This window comes from Ascaphus truei, chromosome 3 (assembly GCF_040206685.1).
Source record: "Ascaphus truei isolate aAscTru1 chromosome 3, aAscTru1.hap1, whole genome shotgun sequence".
Taxonomy (NCBI): Eukaryota; Metazoa; Chordata; class Amphibia; order Anura; family Ascaphidae; genus Ascaphus; species Ascaphus truei.
In genome coordinates this window covers 24,578,156-24,598,262 of record NC_134485.1, presented here as the reverse complement: position 1 = coordinate 24,598,262, position 20,107 = coordinate 24,578,156, and the positions used below count along the sequence as shown (strand labels likewise).

The 20,107-nt window shown below is 39.6% G+C and overlaps 1 protein-coding gene across 3 annotated transcripts in view; it reads left to right on the top strand.

Moving 5' to 3' along the window:
- MORC3 (MORC family CW-type zinc finger 3) overlaps nucleotides 1-20,107 on the top strand; it is a 55,108-nt gene that overhangs the window by 13,684 nt on the left and 21,317 nt on the right. The window contains exons 2-9 of one of the 3 annotated variants that reach the window (XM_075593787.1): nucleotides 4,217-4,289; nucleotides 4,407-5,431; nucleotides 9,604-9,736; nucleotides 11,116-11,330; nucleotides 12,625-12,772; nucleotides 14,374-14,521; nucleotides 16,263-16,394; nucleotides 18,769-18,888. In XM_075593787.1, coding sequence (XP_075449902.1) covers nucleotides 9,705-9,736; nucleotides 11,116-11,330; nucleotides 12,625-12,772; nucleotides 14,374-14,521; nucleotides 16,263-16,394; nucleotides 18,769-18,888 — 795 coding nt within the window. In that variant the 5' untranslated portion in view covers nucleotides 4,217-4,289; nucleotides 4,407-5,431; nucleotides 9,604-9,704. The other 2 variants (XM_075593786.1, XM_075593788.1) reach the window with 2 other exon arrangements.

Genomic DNA, 20,107 nt, shown 5'->3' with positions numbered 1-20,107 from the left:
GCTAAGCGTGATAGGTCCCTGTCAACAGTATATTTTATATATATATTTTTCTCCGTCTCATCCAGCCCAGACAGTAGGAGCATTTTTGGTTAATAGTATTACCTTGGGGATCCGGGTATACAGTGGGGGTCTTATACTCCCCATGACCGTTTTGACTCCTAGAGGCGGTCATTTAAGGCTCACACACTTCTACATATCCATACATCTATAGAATTCATTCTATTGGAATAATGAGAGGGCACCTACCCAATTCGCATGGGCATTAATATATTGGCCCGGTGTATTATCATTATTGGGGGGTGACCATTACCTGTACCCCGCAGGATCTTTATCATTATCTATGGCATAATGCCTCCGTCAACATGAATGAGATCAATATGATTCTCATTATTGCCCCCTGTAGTGCTAATAGCAAGAGGGACAATTGTGGTACACTTACCTGATATATAAGGATCATCTCTGGCGCATTAAGGGTTAATGTCGGCCCATATCACAGCCACGATCTAAGTGATTCACCTCCCGCGGTGGTGATTGGCCTGTCTGCAAAGCCACTCCCCCGGCCGATCCATAAAACACCAGGGAAGTGACTGTTTCTTCACTCTTTCCCACCTTGACAAAGCGCAGGTGCGCGAAACGATCGTCGGTGTTTTTATGACGTCATATCTGCGACGTCATCAGTGAGTGCAGAGCGGAGAGTAGCGTGTGAGCTGGATCTGCCATGGATAACCAGGTTGTATACTGCCGAGCTAAGACTGCAGCAGCGTATTAGATATTCTTACACTGTATTGCAGAGCTGTCCTGCTACTTTGCTGACAAACGTAATACATGCTTTGTTGGGGGCTTGTCTCCATATTGCAAGTTTGTGAGTCGGGACCCCACACAGGGAGGAATTTGAGCTAATGTAACGGATACTTCTAGAGAAGACCCCTTATACATCCCCCGATCTAGGAGGCAGTTATTATGTACCCTACAGACTTAGGGACTCTGGCAGATACATGTTTTAATCATTGGCCCATTGCAGCATAAATTACCTTGGGGTAGGACATTCTGATTAGCCGTCTATATACATAGATTAGATGTGTTATAAGTCCTTTTCATGACTATGGTATACAGACACCTCGTCTAGCATATAAGAGTGAGTGCTTGATAGGAGGTTTCATGCATCAGTCTGGTATGATATACCAACAGGGTTGTATGCTCGATAGCAGTGTGCTGACTGTATAGGGTTACACAGCCCACTCCACTCCCTGCACCCACTCCCTGTTTCTTTTAATAACTATTTGTCTTTGCATAATTGTCTATTAAAATATTTTAACTGTGATTTACTAAATGGTGTATGGGTTTTTACCCAGGGATTGAATCTGTAAGAGACTGACAAAACCTGACGATAGGTGGGTTATTTAGTTCCCACGCAGCGGTTGGCTGCAGACTGTACAGATAGGGATTTGGAGGGTTTAAAAATCTGTGCAGCCCCTCAGGTAAAACACTTCCATCATGTACCAAGTTCCATCTAAGATTCATCATGCGGTAAAGAGTTCCATCTAAGATCTTTCCTGTAACCAGATTTAACATCGTAACTAGTAAGTGTATTTTTGTGGTATTTTGTAAATCAAGCTGTGTGTTCATTGTGTTAATAAATTACAATTTATTTTATCTTCTGCTTTGCTCAGTTAAAGGATCTGGGTAATTAAGGTGTTAAAAGCATTTGTCTCCCGTGACAAGCCCCTCGGCTTCGCCTCGGGCCTTCAACTCTTCGAGCCAGTGGCCAGTAATGCCCTGTTCTTCGGGGATTATTACTTAAGTAATACTTTGAGTTACATTTCGTGTGTGTCTGTGTGTATATATCTATATGTATACACACACACACCTTAAGCTATGGCCCCAGTGCCTACGCTTCACGCGCCTGCGGGGCTGGTGGCGCGTGCAGCCTTATTCCCCGGTCTGCAGGGGGAAAGACATGGGGGACGTGACGGGGCGCGGCCATGTCGGCTCCCGGCAGGTTTGCCCTCATTGGCTGAACCACCCGGGGGCGTGGCCTAGCGCTCCATCGCGACTCCTGATCTCAATTTTCTTGCGAGCAGGAGTTTTGTCGGCACTGCGCGGGAGCACCCCCTCGCAGAGGGCCCGGCCCCATTGTGGGGCGGTTCTTGTCCCTGCAGTGTCGGGAGCTGCAGTAGCCAGCGGGGACCTGGCCTTAGAATAGATAGACATGCATGAAAAACTCAAGTATATCACAGGCTGCATTTAATTCAGACTTTGCAATATGTAATTAGTGTGCTGAATTAGAATTGTAATAGTCCATGTGCTCGCAATGCTTTTAATATCAGTGTTGGGTATTTCTCCTGCATGTTGCCATATTATTTGTATAATGATTGCAGAGAAACTAATTGTATGATGACTGTTAATGCAGGAGTATGGATGGAGTGGGCATTGTTTGTATGTCATCAATAAACTGCTAAGTGATTCCTTGCTGAGGAGTTCTACTGTTGTAATAAGGACAAAGCTATGTTTTTCCCCCCACAAGCTCTTTCTGCTCTCCTGGATTGTCATTGGTTTCAGTTTCGTTTCTTTTTCTCCTGGTTCAGGTGGCAGTTTGTCAGTGTGATACGCATTACTGTTTCACAGAGGCTGTGGTGCAGCATCATTGATTTTTCATGATGTTGGATGTTACACAACCTCTTATTTGTATTCTCCTCGCCAACAAACAAGTCCTTGTTCTATTTGCTTCTGCTTCCTACATGGCCTCTTGGTCTGACATGGTTTGAACGCTGCTGATTTTGCTGTTCTGCAGTGTTGCTGGTACTGAGCCCAATCCCCCTCCTCCGTACCTTGTTTTTTATTTTTTATTATTTAATAGAAAATACATCCGCCGACCCCCCCCCCCCCGTTGATTGGGATACCTCATGATATATACTTTCAGGAGACAATTATTGAGATGACGTTGTTTTGGACATTTTCATCTTGTTTTTCTGTTGGAACACTCTTGAGCCTCAATCTGTTTTTGGACTTTTCTAAGAAAAGTTAAACTATATTTTTGAAAACTTTTTTATTCTTTATCATGTTTATAACAGTTGGTTAGATTTCGGCCTTTTTTCAAATGAATACTCAATATTTCATTCATCAATCATAGATATATTAATTACAACTAGTTACTTATTATGATTAGATTAATCATGTTTCTAGTTCAAGGCTGTGTTAATGGCAATTTTTCAATTTAATATGCATTATTGCAAATTGCATTAATCAATCATAGACATTTAATAATTACTACTGGTTACTTCTTACATTAGATTAATGATGTTTCTAGTTGATGCTGTGTTAATGGCTTTTTTTCAAATTAATATCCAATATGTTTAATTGCATTCATCAATCATATACATTTAATAATTAGTTGTTTATTACAAAGATACGGGAGGGGTATTAGTTGATGTTAAAAATCTAAAGGAGAAAAAAATCCAGAAAGTTCAGCCAATGTTTAATCATTAATGGTTTGAAGTGATGATTAATGAAGATAATTAATTAAATGACCTGTTTGTTGACCCCTCGTTCTCCTATTTTTTGGGGGGGGAGCCCAGAGGAGAGAGCTGACATCTGCAATGAGGGAGAGCTAGATGCCGGTGAAATTTTAACGCGACCCCTGTTATAATGCGGTCTCGGGGTTGTGGACCCCAAGGACAGCACTATAACGGGGTTTAGCTGTATACTGTATTGTGTGTGTGTGTGTGTGTGTGTGTGTATATATAATATATTATATAGTATAATATATATATATTATATACACAAACAACTTTGCAAAGCGTCGTAAGAGCGTTGGATAAGCCGTTTTGGCGCTGTAAAAATGAACATAGGTATGCATTGCATAGCGTTGGATAAGCCAATCGTTGTAAAGCGAGGACTGTCTGTATTAGTTTTATTAAAATGCTTACTCTGCAATAATGAATTGACAACGGAACTTACATTCAATCCATGAAGTCCAAACCATGTTATCAATGTAGTTTAAAAAAAAAATATTGATTTTAATTTTAACCATTTAAAAAATAATTCTGTGAGCAAATTTGGTGTTCCTAGTAAAATACTGATCTGTGTACTTTAAGGTTCAGTATCATCTCAAAGCTTTCAAATTAATACAATACTGTAAAAAAAAGAATATATATATATTTTTATATATTTTTATTACATGAACTGTGTGTTTGACTTATTTATAAATGTTTTTCAGCTGTGCCCCAAGTTCTTGCATACGAATTCCACAAGTCACACCTGGCCTTTCAGTGCAATTGCTGAACTTATAGGTATGTGTTGTTTTTTTTCTTTCTTTTATCTGTGTGATCTTTTGTTCTTTTAATACTTTATTTTTAATTTGTCACTATATAATTTTTTTTTTTTTTTTTAATCTTCTTTTCATTAAGACAGTCCCAGATCCTGCAGTTGTTCACACAGGAAGTCTTGCGGTTTCTTCTCATTTTCTTCACCACTCTAGGCAGCAGAGCGTGGCTTTCTATACTGACAGCTAAGTGCTCTTAGTCTGAGCTTCTCAAATAAGGTTGTTTGAAGCATCCATTACAATTTTAGGTTAAAGCAACAAAAAACCTTCTACTACGTCTTGTTTTTTTCTTTTTCTTTCTAGGATTGAAGCAGGGGGTCTCTGGAGCTGAACTCCATTCATTTCAGCTCCGGGGATCCCTTGGTTCAAGAGATACCAGCTACCCCCCCCTACAGGAGGTAAGTATCTGTGGTGTTTAAATATCCAGGTCACAGCTTCCTATTGGCTCGTGTGACATTTTAAACGCCGCCATTTCGTTAGGCACACAAGTTGCCTAGCTGCAGAGGTACCGGAACCCCTTAATGGGGTTCAGATCCAGAGACCCCTGCTTTAATCCTAGAACAACCCAAAAACAAAAAAACATAGTTACAAGTGTTTTGTTGCTTTGAAGAGGCAATACAAAAAATGACCCCTAATAATGTGCACTCTCGCAAAGTATATGTACTTGGAAAAAGCGGGCTCTGTAATCCCAGTGCACAGTGCGCTGATCTGACGATTGCAAGGGATTGTTGCCACGAGGCTCCCAATGACTCTATTTATAAGAAAAACAATAACATTTTATTAATGTATTAATTGGTATGTGTGAGCTGGATTCTACTACTATCAATAGCTACAGATTTTAAAATGTATTAATTGGTATGTGTCCTTCAATCAATTTGCAAGATCCTAAAATGTAATTAACAATTTGGTGTCTGAGTTTAGGCAGACCCCTCCCTTAATTGTTAGTCAATGTGACTGTGTTTTAGAATACTTAAGGCAGGATACCTTGGCTGTGAGCCATATGGCTGTGTAACATTTAAGTGTGTGGCAGAGTTTGGAGTTAATCTTGGAGTTGAAATTGGAGGTGAAGATTGGAGGAAGATCTGGACTCTGAAGAACAACTTTACAACTGTGAGAGCTTTACTTTCTAAAAGCTGTGATTATTTATCCTCCAATAACTGGGAAGTCTCTCCTCCGGTATCTCACTATTCCCTCCTTATTGCATTTTCTGTTTACTGTTTCCTCACTCCTTGGTGAATGTCGTTGTTCTCTCCAACTTCCCCACTCCCCACTGCACCATTATTTATACACCTCTCTCCCAACAACCCTCAATAAAAATCACCCCCACAAATCCTCTATTCACACCCTCTATCTACTCCTTCCTGCTGCTGGGGATCTCCCCTAAGCCAGAAGCCAGACATACACACCTGATCTCACCCACGGCTCCCTGCCATACTTCCCCTGTAAATGTTGTTAACCATTTCATTGAACACTGACTAACCTTAAAATTTGCCCCACAAATCAAGCATCCCAATAGCCTGCACTCACGGCTATTGTCCCACAGTCACTTATACCACCCATTGTGGCCAAGCACACCCATCTACAGCACTTATGCCTTCACCTGCTGTCTCTGTAAGTTTCCCCTCAAACCTCTTAGATTGTAAGCTCTTGGGGCAGGGATTTCCTTTCCCATTGTCTGATTTTTGCTGCACTTATTGTATTATTATAATTCCCTGTACTGTATTCTTTGTGAAGCGCTGAGTACACTTTTGGCGCTATATAAATAAAGACATACAATACAACATTTTATTAACAAGCAAATGACAAAGTGAACTTACTATATACTGTGCAATGCTAAAATCACCAATAATAAGGTGTGTAATCTGCGTGGAGCATAAGGATGTATGTCTAACGTTTAGGATCTACGTCTTAGTATCTATATGTACATACACACAGAACCCTGGAGGGCATGCAGTGTCATATAGCGAAGAGTATACCTGTAATCATATACATGTACCTATATACATAATGTGGAATAGGCTATCCCTGAAGTGTAACACCCTCTATGGTATAGGGGTACACACAGTATGGGGGACAATGCCTGTCTAGGTATACATATGTTAGGTACAACTGTGTATAGAGGTAAGCTTAAACATATACCCTGATAGGTGCATATGAGCACATCCGGTGGATAGCGGTATCGTATAGCTGAATTGCTAGCTCCGCAAGCAATCGCTACGTGGTCTAACTATAAACCAATCGTGGAGATATGAGTATCTCCAAATTCCCCCCAGTCGCAGTGTAATGCCGAAAGAACCTGCCCTGCCAATTGCAAAAAGGGCTGGAGGCCTGTGACTGGAACACACACACGGCACCACACTGCTGCAGACTCCCCGGGAAGCTTTGGCACCATGCCCTGGCACTGTTGATCTCCAATCTGGTAGAACGTACAGATCCGGGAAAACGAAAGAACCGACACACAGACAGTGTTTCAATCCTTCCGTCTCATTTATTAAGCATAAGGTAAAGATTTTTATACAGAAAAAAAGAAAGGTTTGGTTAGAGGTGTAACGTAGGTGTAACCTGGGTGTGATTTAGATTAGAGGCGTGATTTAGGGGCAGGACATATTAGTGGAATGATCTTGGGGCGTAATTCTCCCAATACAGGCACTGTCTGAAATACATAGCCTTTTCATTGTCTATGTTATCAAAAAAAAACCTTGAATTTCTCTAGCAACTATGTGAGGTGATTTTGCCTCTCTGAGAACTAGTCTATTGTTTACTGATTAAAACAGCAGGAAGCTGACAACATATAAAGTATCTTAGCAAGTAGAGAGGAAATGTATTTTGGCATAAACTGAATACATGAGAAATTATATTTCAGCAAAAGGCTGACTACATAATCTTAGCAGGCCAGTACAGACAAAATGGATGGTTTAACACAAATGCAGCTTCTGGCCTTACCTACTGTCCCTAACAACTCCCTCCTTTTGTTCTCTAAACAACAATACCCTTTCTTGGTACTCCTCTATGAGTAGGGCCTTGTAGTGACCAATAGTCATATATATAACATTAAACATTTCTGCAGATAAGATATTTTCCTTATGTCTCAATACGTCACATAATTTAAGGGTCAGCTTTGTGAGAATTGGTGGGGGCTAATTTCTGCTAGGAGAGACTGCACAAACATCCTTGCACGCATCTTTCATACTGCATTTACTCAGACTGGCAAAACGGACAAAATGGCTGCTATGGTCAAAATGGCTGACTTGTGATCCTTTCCTTGTGGTTGACTCACGCCCTTTGGTGACCTCCCACCTTCCTCATATCCAATCTTCTCAGTCCCCTCTTATCCTTAAGAGACAGTCTATTTAAAGAACAGTTAACCATTTCATAGTCCTGCTGGACCAAGATGTCCAAGTTGTGCATAACTTTATTCCTTCCCGGCCATTATATCGGCCCAGTTGACTTCTTCTTCGGTCTCTTCTGGGGGACTGGCGACATCATCACTGAAAAGAGGCATAGCGTTAGTGGGGGATTGCAGCGTACTTCTGGACCAAAATGTTCCTGTACTTAACAATAATATAGTCTAGATCTATTCCATTCTGTAAGGCCATTAATCTAAACTAAACCTATTCTTGGTTAAGTGAGTAAATGGCTGTGGTTGTATGATTGAGGATATCCCTGTAAACCTGTCATATAGTAACCCAACTCCTACATTTGAGAATAAGTTCCCCGAAACTTGTTCTTCCCATAGACTACTTTTTAGCACTTGTGTATCTCTCCTGTTTCCAAGTCTACCTGTGAGCAATTAACATAACCGTGTGTTTGACAGATAAAACATCCTCCCACCGGGATATCATTCTGCAGGGAGATCTATTAATCTATAAATCAAAACAAAATAAACAGAGTTAAGCAAATAATACCTTCTACTATTTTATCATCCTTATGGGACGCCACTTACACAAACCCAATGGAGCATACATTGTAACTGAAAAATAATAAAAACCTGTAAAAATAAAAAGTTCAAAGTTCGTGTGTTGAGGCCTGGACTTTTGCCTGTGACCTTTCTCCCTTGATGATTAGTGGTCAGGGAGTATAATGCCCATCAAAACACTAATTTACAGGCGCTGTGTCTTTGTCTTTATAAACTGTTTGTGCCGTGGCATTATTTTGACGTGCATGATGTGTATCCATGATGATAATTAAGCAAACATTTACTGAATGGCCTTGTCATCTGGGATGAAGAGCGTGCTTGCGTAGAAAATGCTTGACCATTAACCCGTCTCGCGTAGGTGCACTTTCAGCTTTGACCAATGCCTAGAGAGACTCAAAAAATATATTGGTTGCATCCAATACTTATTGTTTTATTACCAATAACATGGTCCTTAATTCGTTCCTTTTTACTACTGATAGTCATTAGTCATCCCATAAGTGTCTCATAGGGAGATAATTTATACCTAGAAATAAATTATTGTATTAATATGGTTACTACTGTCTTAGCATCCGCATATAAACAGAGGTATCCCCTATTAACACTCCTCAAATTTCAAACTAAGCAACCAATGCGGACTTGACTTCGCTACAACCCAAGTTCCTATGACTTGGTACCTCAGCCTGTGCCAAACCAATTGCTTCCATAATCAACTCTATCCTGTATGCAGGCCATATCCCTAAGACTCTGGAAAACTGCCAGTTGTCCCAATCTTCAAAAATGGGGACAAAAACACTGTCTCAGATCAATCTCTCTTCTCCCAATACACACTTGCTCTCATTCATACCGCACTGCCATCTACAGCACTTATGCCAATCTGACTTTCACCTCAAACACTCCACTGTACCTATTCTGCTAAAAATGTGAAATGCCTTGTATGCAACTGCATCTGCAACAATGCATCACCTGTCCCCTAACTCCATGTCCAGGACACACCCAAAAATGAATAAATGGTTACAAAATTATAAAGTTGGCAGATATGATATATCCCTCAACATAGGTACCGCAAGAGCCCTTGGAGATAACATTGCTTCAAAAAAAATTCTGAACCTGCTGTGCATTGTATATTATTTGCAAACATATCAAGTTCTGGATCCTCTATAGGGATCTCAAAGAGTCCTTCAATAACCTATGTATCTCCCTTCTTTTGTTCATATATTATCTATATAATAGGTGCAGCACAGTCATTCTGTATTGTTCACAGTATACATATAATTGTAGCAAGGGATCCATTTATATTAAAGTGTTTTGTTTTAAATACTCAGAATATACTGTAACTTACCACATATATCTCCGTCCCTGATTTCAGATAATGCCTATGACCCTGATGTCAATGCTAAGCAACTCTGGATTGACAAAACGATCATAAAATCCCGAACATGCCTGACATTTACAGACAATGGCAATGGCATGAATCAAGATAAACTGCATAAGATGCTCAGGTACGTGAGAAATTCCTGGGTAGCTGTCTGCTAGAGCAGGGGTTCCTAACCTGTGGTACCAAGTGCACAAGGTCCTACAAAATAGTACTTCACCCAGCTGTGTCTTCTAAGGTATGGGATAGAGATGGAAAGAAGCAAACACAAAGAAGCTGGAGATTTGCCAAACCAAAGGTCCTTGTAGTGTTTAATTGCAATAAGGAACTAAAAGGTGAGATATATATTTTTTGATATGGGGGAAACAAATGAAAATTATTGTACAAATTTGGTGGTCGGTGACGTGATACAGAACAAAAAAAGCCGTACAGGAGAATAATTTGTGTTTTTATAAATCCAGCATTTATGAAAGCATGCAGCTTCTCTAAGATAAATGCTGCTTGTTTCCAATGCGACGTGTCGCTTCAATAGGTATGTGTGCCACATGCAGTAACCAGCACATTATTCTGTAAATAAGATGAATTAGTTTTGAATATCCTCACTTTATTCCCTCCCATCTATTTTCACTGTCATTTACAGTATTTAAACTGCTCCTTTTAAACACTGTTTTAACTTTGCATGCTAATACTTTTTGGTTTTCAAGTGAACTGTTGCCTAAAGCAGGGGTGCGCAAACTTTGTGAGTTGCGCCCCCTCCCCCCCCCCCCCCACCTAAAATTCGGCGTCAACTGACGCGCGGGCTCACATGACCCCCGGCGTCATTTGACGCTGCGTTGCCATGGCGACGGGTCGCCGAAGACAAGGTAGGAGACACTGCAGAGGCCTCATGTGATCCCCGGCACTTAATTTAAATGCCGTAGGGAAGAGCGCGGGGCCTGTGCCGCCGCCGCACCCCCCACTTTGCGCACCCCTGATCTAAAGGACCGCTTAACTGAATTAATCAATTAGCTAATTGGTATCTGCCGTACCCAACTATTTGACGGTTGGCCCTTAACCCTTTAGTGCCAGAGGAAGGGCACTGCTTTTCCAGGTGTTGGCGCTGAAGTGGATAATTAACATTTGCGTAACGTCTTTGTATAATGTCTAGTGATTGTTCCTAAATGCTTGCACTCTCTTTAAACACCCGTTAAACCCTTTTACCTTCCTTTTTGTTATTTTCTATTACAAAAGCCTTTTTTTCCTGTCTATTCTACGGGTTCTCGTGGACCCATCCTATATCTGTAACGTAATTTGACTAAAAAGAAGTTCCAGAGATTTTAGATGATTTGATAGCAAGTCAATCTTTACAAAATGTATGATTCATAGTATATTAATGCTGGCATTTGTTGCATACAGTATATATCCTTGTTTTTTTTTTAATTATTATTATTAAACACTGCCAGTTCTTAAGCTATGTTTTTATTAGAATAGTTATATGCTGATTCTCCTTGCGCTTAATTTTTTTAGTTTTGGATTCAGTAATAAAGTTGCAGTGAACGGCCATGTTCCTGTTGGGCTTTACGGAAATGGATTTAAATCTGGATCAATGCGACTGGGGAGAGATACAATTGTGCTCACGAAAAATGACTCTGGCATGCATGTGGGTATGTTGTCTCAGTCCTTCCTGGAGAAAATCGGAGCAGAGCATGTCATCGTCCCAATAATATCATTCAACAAGCAAAATATCCTTTTGTGTGTGTGTGTGTTTTAATAGCTGGATAATATTGAAGTATTCATTCTCTAGCCTGTTGCACAGTATAGAATTAACCTTTTTTTAAATCTGTCAAAGCCCTAAAATTACAACACGGGTCAGTTATAACAAGTGCGTTTATTACTTACAAGTGCACAGGGAGAAAGCTAGCATCAAGCTATCTGCTGCTATACAATTGCAGAGACCTTTTAAACATTGATAATCACAACTACACTCCTCCATATGGGGTGAATTACAGCTCATGGAAAATAACAGAAAACCGTTATACTAACACTTGCATGAATGACCTTTACTCCATATGTTTCCTTACCGCCTGGGGCTTGATGTTTCCTGAAAAAACCCATCTAATACATTCCTCTTATTGGTTTCTTATCTTAAATGCAAATAATCTTGGGACCTCCTGTTAGCAGCTGCATGAGTTGGCATCAACTGAAAGCGATACTATGGAACATTCTCCCATCTTTCATAACCCAGACAGACAAAATGGCTGCTGAGATCCCAGTGCCCCCCATACCCATCTTTCTCAAATCCAACCTCTACATTGTAATGTTGAACATAAAAATGGCAGTGCCAGCCTCAATTAAATTATACATATAACGGGCAATTCTGTAATGTGAGTCAAAAGGTAGTCTAAGAGAGAGAGAGAGACACACACACTCTTATTTTCAAAGGTTTTATGTAGCAGAACAGTGCAGTGTTCCATGGTCTAAACATCTCGGGTGTGAAGTGTAACCATACGCGTAGGGGATAGTGATGAAATAACCTTTATGTACTAGTTTCTAGTTTTTGCACTAAGTTGGCTGACCTCAAATTACCATATAGGCTTAGCCTGCCCGAAACACTGTGCTGTCCCATGTTTTTTGCCGTATAAAACCTTTGAAAATGAGGCTATAACTCAAGTTTTATTTATTTGTGTGTAGCAGGCGTCCAGACTGTACTTTGTGACATTACCAGCAGCTGACGAATCCCTGCTGCCACATTGCCAGCACCACTGGCTTTGGATAATTCATTTTACTTCACCATTAGGAGTGCACAGGAATCTAAACCTGTGTTAGTGATCCCATGATGTGGGTCAGAGATATTTTAAACATTTCAGCCTCGCTAAAAAAAAATGTTCCGTGGTGTTTTACATGATCTGATTCATAAATATTCTCAGTATGTTTACTCTCTCTCTCTCTCTCTCTCTCCCCTTCACGTTTCAATGGTAGCATTTCTAGAGGCAGGAATATTTAATGTTTTGTGATTCCTTAACTCCTTGTTTGTACGACAGTTGGTAAAGACGGCAGATTCAGAAGCTAATTTGACGGCAATTTTAGAAAACTCTCTGCTAACCAGTGAAAAAGAACTGTTGGTTGAACTTGATGCCATCATTGGCAAGAAAGGAACAAGAATAATTATCTGGCATTTACGAACGTAAGATCTTGGACTAATGGTTCATGTATGGCCCGGTCATTTAATGAACAGTCACATGGTGCTCTTAAGCTTAAACTTATTTTGAAAGTAAATTTTTGTTAAAACGACTGTACTAGATTTGTTAAGCCAATGAAGTATTTACATTTTGGAATGGGCTACTTTTTAGATGTAGAACAGGACTACCCTACAAAGTGCAGGGCCACCTAACCATATATGTTGAATTGTGCTAAAGTGTTTCAGGGCAAGTTTTGCATCAGCTGAGATAGCCGATCGTGACATTTTCTGACAAAATGTCAGATTGGAGTCAATGGGGAGTTTTGGCCCAAAACAGCCCAATCGGTTCGTTTAGCTGATCTAGAATAAGCCTTTTAGGCATGTAACATATTAGATAATCCAAGAATGGGGAGGGGGGGAGGGAGGGGTAAGGGATGCTCCCGCATCAGCAGGTGAAAAGTGTATAAGTAATAAGGTGTCGAGCCAAATACCGGTGCAAAAGAGGAAAAGTATAACTAAAGCGAAAAAGAGAAAAAGTTCCTCCTTGAATGCACTCGGATAAGCCAGTATTGATAGTAATGAGTGTGTTAAAAACCTTTTAATCACAAGAGAAGGTTAAAAAAGAATTGTACAGAGGGGCATGGTATATATGTTATTGTTTTCACCATGTCTTGTTTTTCTATTATACACACCGCTTAAGTGGACTAGGGACATCACCCAGATATATACCATCTGTCCAGTCGGTGTAAGATAATTACCCTCCAGACTTAGCTTCAATGACCTATATCATTTTAGGTTCATTGAATTATTGACAAAAGGATTTCCATATGGTTTATGGACCCTCTAATCTGGTATTATAGGAAAGGGTACTATCTGAGCGACACAGTTCCACATTTAGGTGTTGTTATACCCATATCTCCTCAAGAGTGAGGACGATTTTGCTGGTTTGCCTTTTAGGGGCTGGCCTTGGATTATATATACCATGCCCCTCTGTACAATTCTTTTTTAACCTTCTCTTGTGATTAAAAGGTTTTTAACACACTCATTACTATCAATACTGGCTTATCCGAGTGCATTCAAGGAGGAACTTTTTCTCTTTTTCGCATGTAACATATTCTCTTATTAACACTTCATTTAAATATGTTTGAGGTTTAAGACGGGATGCCTAATTCAGAACTTTATAACAGATACTGTAATACTTTACATTATTAATGCTGCTTTCATCAGCAGATCAGAAATAACTTAACTTGCAATCTTCTCTAAAAAGTTGTAATAATTTAAACGCTCCATGATCTAGTGTTTTAACATGCTGATATAAACGTGTGCATTTTTTCTTTCCGTCCTGACCTGAAATATATTCATCAATTTACTTAATACAATAATGATGCAAAAAAAAACCAGCATTCGATTCATATGCACAAAAAAGTGATCAGCTAAATCAGACTGCACCTCGGCAAGACACTAGGATGCACCAGAAGTGTTGTGGGAAGTGAGACTAATAACTGCATTTCCAGTTGTGTTAAATGTCTGTGACAATGTCACCATGTGTGGAACACTTTGAATGATAAGTTTGTTTGCTGAAACGAGGATTCTTATTTTCACCTTAGGGACACGCGTGGATGTACAGAATTTGATTTTGAGAAAGAGAAGTATGATATCCGAATTCCCGATGAGCCTGATGAAACTGGGAAGAGAGGATATAAAAAACAGGAAAGGGTTGACCAGGATGCACCCGACAGTGATTATTCACTGAGAGTATGTATACTTAAGTCCTTTTAATCTAGTAGTTTACTTGGCATTGAGGGTTTAAACTTCCTCAGTGCTTGTTGGTTCTACAATACATACATTCAAACAACAAGTATAATTGTATAATTCAGTGCTATGAAATTCTCCGTCTATAACAAAAGCATGAGTTGCAGTCCATTCAAGCATTGAACAGCTGCAACTAATGTCTAAGCTACATTGAGGAAATACTCCATAGTAGGTACATTTTAAGAAAGGATTGGATATCTTTTTAGAAAGGAAATGTATGCAGAACCAGTGAAAACACAAAGAGCATTAATCCAGAGAACAGAATACGTTTTGACGAGAGTAATAGTAATTTCCCCCCTTGAGTTGATTGCAGGAGTTACAATTGTGTTTTTTGTTGGCTGTCCTCAGGATCAATATAACATCTGTTACCCAAGAGAATTTCTTACAGGCATTTGTTTACAGGAATCATAAACTGTCTTTTTAAAATAGATTCTCTATCTTCACCTGACAATCTTTCTAGTTTTAAATGTGTTTTCTAAACCCATAGCTCAACATGTAGGAGGTTTTGATTGGTTGAGGAAGTATGTTCAAAACTAAATTGTGTGTGTGTGTTGCTTTGAAGATGGTGGGAAAAACCTAGAAATACCAGATTTATCAATAGATTTTGGACAGTTAAACATACTGAGGGGAAAGAAACAGCTGCTCTTGCGTGGGAATCTAGATGTTAATTCAGGAACCACAGTATTGTTTGTTGAAGTCCCTGATAATCAACAAGATATGTTTGGACAGGTTGTGAAGTAAAGAAACCATTTGTTGTCAATATCTCTCTCCTGAAATGTTTTTCCAGGTGAAGATAGAGAATCTATTTTGAAAAGACAGTTTATGATTTCTGTAAACAAATGCATTCCTGTAAGAAATTCTCTTGGGTAACACATATTTTATACAATGAATATCTCATACAGTTAGTGTTTTGTTGAACTTGATAGGCAAATGTCTTTTTCATCCTAAACTGCTAAATGTTATGGCGGTTGTGATTTAGATGGTTAAAATTTGACACAATGTTCCATTGAATTTATTTTTACGGAAAAGACACAATTTGTTGAAAATATGTTTTTGTTTGTTATGAATCCCCAAAACAACCTATTGTTTCTCACACCGTGCTTAATAGGACTCTAATTGAGATTGCAATATTACATACATAAACAATGTAGCACTATTAAGTAATGCATATGATATTGTAACTGCTACTTCAGTGGGCTGCGTTGACTAAAGTCTCAGAGTTGAGAGAGAAAAGGATGCCCGTGTCACACCAGAGATTAAAAAATAATAATAATGAAAACAGTATATTCATGAGGCACATGATCGCTTTCTTGGTCTAGTATTAGCCGAATCCATAACTTTGCTATAATGCACGTCGATTTTACCACTGTGTATTCAGTTATTTAGTTTTGATACAGACTGCCTACATTATAGGGGAACGTGCACCACCCATAAATACTAAGCAGACTTTTGTATCAATGTCTTTTAGCTGCAAAACGGTAACAAAAAACTGCACCCCATTCATCAAAGCAAAAAATGTGCTACAGGGACCTTATTCTTTGATAAATTTAGGCCACTTTTTTGCTGCTGTTTTGAAGCCGGGAGACTTTGAGAAGTATCCCCCTGAATATTGGGAGGATTTAATCCATACTTCAAAGATCTTCCTGAGTGCTATGCTTTATCCATTGTTTTCTTTTTTTTACAGGCTTACTGTAGCATTTTGTATTTAAAGCCCCGGATGCAGATTATTATAAGAGGACAAAAGGTTCAAACACAGCTTGTATCTAAAAGCCTTGCATATATTGAAAAAGATGTTTACAGACCCAAATGTTTGGGAGTATCCTTTTATGCAATAAGTGTGTGTGTATGTGTGTGTGTGTGTGTGTGTGTGTGTGTGTGTTCACATACATAAAACAAACACTGGTACTGACTGACCAATCTGAATGTATCATCATTATATTATATCCTCTTGATAAAGACCCCTCTGCGGAGTCGAAACGTTGGTTGTCTGTGATGTTTATGCTGTTCAAGCGAATATAATCCTTTTTGCAACTTCTCTACTGTGTACTGTCTCTACTTTATCAGTCTTCGGATGCTAACGTATTTCCTATTTATTTTTAAGGGACATGCACCAGGCAATTATAGTGTGTGTGTGTGTGTGTGTGTGAGGCAGTGTGTGTGTGTGTGTGTGTGTGTGTGTGTGTGTGTGTGTGTGTGTGTGTGTGTGTGTGTGTGTGTATCCTTTAGGTTAATTTGAATGCTGTACAATGTGGTATTGTCCATATTTTAATGTAGAGGTATGTATGTATTACTGCTTTAATATGTGATCTATTTGATATTGTCAACTAAGTGACTATAAGAAGTGAATGTATTACCATAAAAGATGTATAAAGATGGGAAAAAACAAATTTCTACTGATATAACTACTGGTGGACTTAATAATTATTGGAAAATGTGAAAGTGATTACTTAAATGATTTCCATTGAATTTGTCCATTACTATTAAACCAAAAATGCAAATGTGCTGTTCCCCACAGAAGGGTTTTGGAGACTTAGCGCAGCTACTTGTATCTGGCACAAATACATTTAAACTAAAAACAAAAAAGAAAGCGCATGCTTCATAAAAATTACAATTTAATAATGAATGTATGGTGGATAGATATAAAAAATGGTCAATGTTAAAACTTGTACATGATCGATTGGCTCAATAGGTATATGTGCCAACAGTGGTTGCTTATCCTGCCGACTACACCAAATGTGCTGACTGGAAATACTTATTCCAAATTTACTGATAGAAATGCCTGTTCGGTTTGTCTATCACCCACGAGTACACACATGAACACGCCCACTCCAATTGTTAGTCAAATATTGTTTATTGAAATACTTAGCTGCGGATAGTGTTGGGCCAAGGCCCCAGTGCGCAAAGGGGCGCCTGGCGGCGATCGTTCCCAGCAGCAGTGTGACCTCGTGGACTCCAGGTAGCGAGTGACGGGGGGGGGGGGGGGCGACCATGACGTCATGCGGCTGGTTTGCCCTCATTGGCTGAACCGCCGCCGTGATGGGGCCAGTGTTCTCCGTTGCCACAAAATGAGACAAAATCCTTGTCTTTGCAAAATGTGGTGACGCATTGTGCCGGGGCGCGCAGGCAGGTACTGGGGCCGACCCCATAGAGGGCCGTACCTTGTGTGCGCCGTGCACGCCATCGCCACAGGGGACCTAGCCTTAGCAGTCAGGATACCACACTGATGGTTTGCCAGGGGAACCCCCACACCCCTGCTCAGGGGCCTGGCAGTCTCTTTTCCTGCGATCGCGTATTCCGGGACACAAGTGGCTTCACCGTTAGCTTTGTCCCAGGATGAGGTTCTGCCCCCCAGCTCCCAAGACAAAGCGTAAATACCATTATTTCAGAGGGCAGGGTGGAGTCTCCCCTAGCAAAACCACTGGAATGTTATCTATTTGAGTGCCAGCCACGAAAGGAAGACCGTAACTGTAAAAGAGAAACTGAAGCTGAACAAACACAAAAGGAGGAACTAAACTGTTTGATATACAAAACCAGCTATTTACCATTAAAGCACAGCAAGCATTATTAGTTAACCCATTACACACCTAAAGTTAACCCCTTACATGCCCAGGCTACCAGAAACAAGACAAACTCCATTCTCCCTACACTATACAACAATTGTCACATTCAATAATGCATGAACAATTTAAAATTAAAGTGCATGAGATAATGTCCTCCACAAATATTTGATCTTAGATTGCTGGCGGTACTACAGAAAAAACAAAAATGATGTTAATTATATCTTCCCAGAGAACTGAAATAGTTTGTTTGGTAGAAGAATTGAAATTCAAACTTTCTTACATAGCTCACATGTCGCTGTGTATTCCTCTAGGTTCAAATTGCACGGAACACAGAAAGCTGCTCGAGCTGTGTTGTTTCCTCTCCTCTCTCTGCAGTGGAGGAAATACAAAGTATAACATTTACAGTGTAGGGAGGCAGCTTCTGGAAGGGTTTATACCCCAACGTGGTTGCAGGCTTAAAATGAAAGCTTGAGCTAAATGACTTATAAATACTTATGAGAAGAAAATACATTAATTAATTAAACGATTTGACATATTGGATGTGCATTGGGACTTTGTTTACCGGTGTGTGTATTTTTGTGTATGTTCTTGTTCATTTCATAACGTTCATGTTTTCCTTAATGTGCTCAGTCTAAAACCGTGAAAATCACATTTGGATATAACTGTAAAAACAAAGATCATTACGGAATGATGATGTACCATAAAAACAGACTCATCAAGGCTTACGAACGAGTTGGCTGTCAGCAAAAGGTCAGTTTGGTGTTTCCTAGCAGTTTCTGGTTTGATTTAAATACTTTGTCAGCAAGACCTGTTTCCAGAGGCACTTGATACCACAAAGCATGACTTTAGTGCAAATTACAAGTTACATTTGATTTTGGTGTTACGCTTTATTAGACCCCCAAGGCCTAGCTGCATACCTTTCTATTAGATTGATATTGTGTATGGTTGTTTTTAAAGTAGATATTTATATAAATGCTAAATATTGTGTGACTAAGTCATCTCCCAGAAGTTACTGACGACTGTTGCATGATTTCAGCCTTGTGAAAATATGTGGGAACCTTGTAATATTGCTGAGATGCTCTACATGTTTTGTCTGCAGCTACTTGGAATAGCCTTGTAGTGATATTCGTAAGATTAGTAGTAAAACTATTTTGTTAGTGTTATATACTGTTTCACAAACTTATAAGTAAGATGTTCTGTGCTTAGAAGTTGTAGTTGGCAATGAAAGTGAGCAGAGACCTACTGTGGATTTGGGATGATCTAAACTAGACTTGCTGAAGTAGGACAGGTCCTTATTAAGGACCGTAACGCATAAATATGAAATAAGGAAGTGTAGATGTTGTAATTTAGACTTTTTCAAATATCCGAATAATGAGGGGGATATTCTTTGAAAACCTTATGTCTGAAACATGACCGTAACAGACTCAGGGAGGATAGTAGCTGTAATAAACGATATCTTGGTGATATCCAAAAAAAAATAATCTCTGGGACATGTCCCTTCTTTATGATCCCATGATTATAATGTCTCCCTAGAAAAGCTACATGTAGCTCTTTTAGCATGCAATCTATTTTATTATTATTGCAAAGGCTACTATTCGTATATGAAAGTGACCGTTTTGGTCTCTTCATACACAATAGAAAAGTCTAAAGCAGGGGTGGCCAACTCCAGTCCTCAAGGGCCACCAGGGCAGATTTTCAGAATATCCCTGCTTCAGCACAGGTGGGTCAGTCATTATAACTGAGCCACCTGAAGCAGCGATATCCTGAAAACCTGACCGGTTGGCCACCCCTGGTATAAAGTGTCTTTGAAGAGTTTGTAGGGGATGCCAGAAATACCCATTTTGTTTGGTAGTGTAATGTTTTTTTTCCCATTTATGATACCTCATAAAAAGGTTATTCTATTGTCTAAATAACAGGTCACCTTATTATGATGCGGCATGTGTAGAATGGCCTCACATTCTGTATAAAA